General features: G+C 39.4%; 1 protein-coding gene and 1 pseudogene across 1 annotated transcript; both read left to right on the forward strand.

Annotated features, from left to right (window-relative positions):
• Nucleotides 1–1,368: 1,368 nt before the first annotated feature.
• On the forward strand, nucleotides 1,369–2,281 carry LOC100743285 (phospholipase B1, membrane-associated-like; the record flags this gene model as incomplete). The annotated part of the gene is made up of 3 exons (XM_012393030.3): nucleotides 1,369–1,518; nucleotides 1,621–1,797; nucleotides 1,950–2,281. Coding segments are annotated over 3 exons (633 nt in total), but the record flags the coding sequence as incomplete, so codon positions are not given.
• A 1,063-nt stretch (nucleotides 2,282–3,344) lies between these two features.
• Nucleotides 3,345–3,833, forward strand: part of LOC105681803 — a 1,218-nt pseudogene continuing 729 nt past the window's right edge.

The raw sequence follows: 3,833 nt of genomic DNA on the forward strand, positions 1-3,833 counted from the left end.
AGGAAAATTGAAATATTGTGAATCTTATTTTTCATAGACTAATGTTTATGTTTCATAGACTAATATATATATTTTCGGTGTAAAATGATAAGTTGACGAAATTTTTTTCGGTAAAAGTGGATAAACACTTGCACAGCACGGATCATTTTTCTTTTAACATATAAATATTGTAGAGATTATATTTTCAAGTAACATACGCTATGAATTCTGTGGCACCCTCTTCTGATTCTTGAGATGAGTAATTTTGTAAACAGTACTTATTTCGAAATTCGTAACGAAAGTAAACAGCAGTTCTGAAGTGCATTAGAAGTGACGAGCTGTTATGTAAATGTGAAATCAAATGATGTCCGTATACTATTTCCATTTGTTCTTAAAATACTGGTCAGTCTTGTTATACGAGTATAAGAGGCAGGAACCCGATTGTGATTTCAGATAGAAATTGAGTTTTGGTTATGTTCATGACGGGGTGCAAAGGGAGGAGTTTTGATACCTCTCGCCTCTGAACGCGTTTACTTTGTAGCATAAATCTTGAAAATATACAGTAGCTCACGAGTTTTCACACGCTATTAAAATTCTAGACAATTAAGATACGCATATTAAATTTGAGAACTGAAAACATACATCTATATATCTAAAATTAAGAACGAATTCGATAACGTTTGTAAAAGTTTTGAAATCTTTCGTTGCAATTACTTGATCGGAATTATAACATATCGCGTGCAATGTTACATCACAGATGAAGTATTTTTGCAAATTGTTTTAAAATGACTATTTTGTTGGGACAAGAAACGGGGATCGAATGTCTCAATTACGGAATAAATATAAATTTCAAAAGGAAGTCCCAATAGATGTCCCTTTTCCTTGCAATGTAACAGGTACTTAACCAAATTTATGATTATTGCTGTCAAATATTTCATGATATCACTTGTAAATATTATATCGTCTTATTTATTCTTTAAAATCATTATTCAATTTAAATCGCAGATTTCTTTTATTTCCAATAATTTTTGCAATTTATCCTAGGGACAATCGGTAAATTTCTGTGGCAGGAAATTACAGCGAAGAACGCTGTTCTTCATAATTTGTAGTGGCTACAAGAATGTCAATGTGATTTCGAGTTCATTCATGGTCTTGTCCTATTAATATCATTTTTGAAGATAGATATATAACATTATAAGCTCTTCACCCCACTGTAGTTTAAGAATAGTAAAATTGATGCTTATCTTTTGAAGCTCATATGTATCCTAATGTCTTTACTTTAATTTATTTAGCCGGCAGATCTTCGAATGTTCCCGAGTCGGTTCACCATTTAAAACCAGGAGACATAGATGTCATTGCTGCAATGGGTGAAATTGCTACAATCATACATACAGAGACATAGATGTCATTGCTACAATCGGCGCTGGAGTTACTTCGATTTATACGTTCGAAGTGAACATTGAAAATAGAGGCATAGTCTGCAGTATCGGTGGTCAAGCAACTTGGCGACAGTACCTGACTCTCCCTAATATTCTTAAAATTTTTCATTTCTTACATCTGCATTGTTTACGCATATGATTTGTGTTATCGCCATTAATGCGAATACTGAAATCTTTCATAGACCGATTATCCTACATGCAGGAATTCAATCCCAAATTAGTAGGTTATTCACTTGGGAACGCTATAAGTACTGATCCAGCTGCGCAGTTAAACGTCGCCGAAAGTGGCGCTATGTCTAAACGTATAACTTTCATGGCGACATATCTGATCAATAAAAGAAAAGATGACCCGAGGATAGATATCAACAAACATTGGAAGGTTCGTATGTTCGTAGACAAAGTAATTATATACATATATATAAATGCCAGTATGAAATTGGACAAATTTTTTCTTTTCTTTAATCAAAATTTATAATTTCATTTAATATTTAATCGTTTAAGCAATAGTATCTACATTTTTATGTTTTCCAGTTGATTTCGTTGATGATTGGAAGTAATAATTTTTGCATTAATAAGTGTGCAACATCTCCATGGTCTATGTTAAATGATCACAAAATAGATTTAATTCATACTCTTAAAATATTAAGAGACAATTTACCAAGAACTTTTGTTGCTCTTATACCACCACCTCACTTAAAGGAACTGGTTGCTGCACACCAAGGAAGAGAGTCATTCCTGTGCTATTTGGCATCCATGATTGAATGCTCATGTATGTTTGCTTTACAATTTAGGGATCAAAGACCGGAATATTATAAATTAATTGAGAGGTTTGTATAATTTTCCGAATTCAACTTTTTAAATATTTTATGCTTGAGGATTAAACACTCACAAGAATTTTGTTATATGATACTTTATATTTAATCTTAGTAATTATACATAAAAGGGGTTACAATTCCCATGTTAATGAAACTTAAGTATGTTGTGAAACTCAGCTTTTTTCCTATAGGAGGTAAACTCACTTAGTTTTCGAAATATTCAGAGAAAGCTGGTGCTATTACTATATTGAATCTTACATAGAAGGCAACGTATGCGTCAGCATGGTGTGGCCACTCATCTACTGTTGCTGTGTGTGTATAAATACATAACTGCGACCTGCGAACTATCTCTGTAACGGGCAAACTGTTTAATACTTATTCTACTTAACTACTATTCTAACTACCTCGAAAACGTAAAAAAATATTTTGAACGCACAAGTCAACTTGTCAAAAATTGTAAATCATAAACTAGAAAAGTATTAATTCTGAGCAATCCAGTCATCGCACCGTGAGGAGGCTGACTACCATCAGATTTTAACGATAATAGAGGCGAGGAACGAGACGCTCTGAAAAGAGCTGGCCTCGCGCTCCACTGCAGAGAAGAGCAGCGAGACAGCGCGTCTCGTCGCAATCGAATGTTAGATGGAGGAGCTAGGACCCTCGCTGATCCGGCTTGCTCCGGCTGATGGAAGAACGCCTCGAAAATATAGAAAGAAGAAGAGAAAAGCAGGTCGTCCCCGACGAGACCACGAGAAGGGTGGAGCCTGGAATTCCAAACACTCCAGCGACCAAGGGAAGATAAGCGGCTGCCATGGAATGACAGACCGTCGAAAGAAGAAACAAGAAGAAAAAGGAGCCAGCGAAGGAGCAACCGGCGAAGCTAACTCCCAGGACAGAGACGAAGAACCCGAGGAAAGCCCCAGAGGGAGAATCGGAGAACGTGCGAATAGGGGGAGACGAGCTGCCCCCTCCCCTTCATACACCGCGAACATCGGCGGCAACGATTACGCTAAAGGATAGATCAGGCCAATCCTGCGCGGAAGCGATGGCCGCGACCAAGGAAGCGTCTCTCTGGCTGAGGTTGGCATCAACGCAGTGAGGGTGGAAAACTATGACCGGAGGCGTCGTTCTGGAGTTCTCCGAGGACCAGAAGAGGGAGAAGGCCGCTGCACTCGCAGCACGGCTGACCTGGACCCTGGATCCGATCAAGGTCCGCGTGGCGACACCTTTCCGAGCTGGAGAAGCGAAGTTGACCAGGATAGATATTTCGGACACCAATTAGGAAATCAGGAACACCCTGGTGAAGGAGAGCGGTTACCAGGCGGAGGACGTCCGACTGGGAGAGATCCGCCTCGCTCGAAACGGCCTTGGATCCGTGTAGATACGAGGCCCGGACGGTGCAGAGAGGAAACTGGCCCAGGTTGGCAAGGTCGCCGTAGGTTGGTCGATAGCGAAGGTCGAAGCCATCGAGCGAAGACCTTTACAATATTACAGGTGTCTGGAGATTGGGCACATAAACATGCACTACCGCGAGCCAGAAATGCCTGTTTTGCGAGGTGCTCGGAGCACCACCCGTAAACAGAATAGGGGGACCCCCCCC

This window comes from Bombus impatiens, unplaced genomic scaffold (assembly GCF_000188095.3).
Source record: "Bombus impatiens unplaced genomic scaffold, BIMP_2.2 scf_2203, whole genome shotgun sequence".
Classification (NCBI taxonomy): Eukaryota; Metazoa; Arthropoda; class Insecta; order Hymenoptera; family Apidae; genus Bombus; species Bombus impatiens.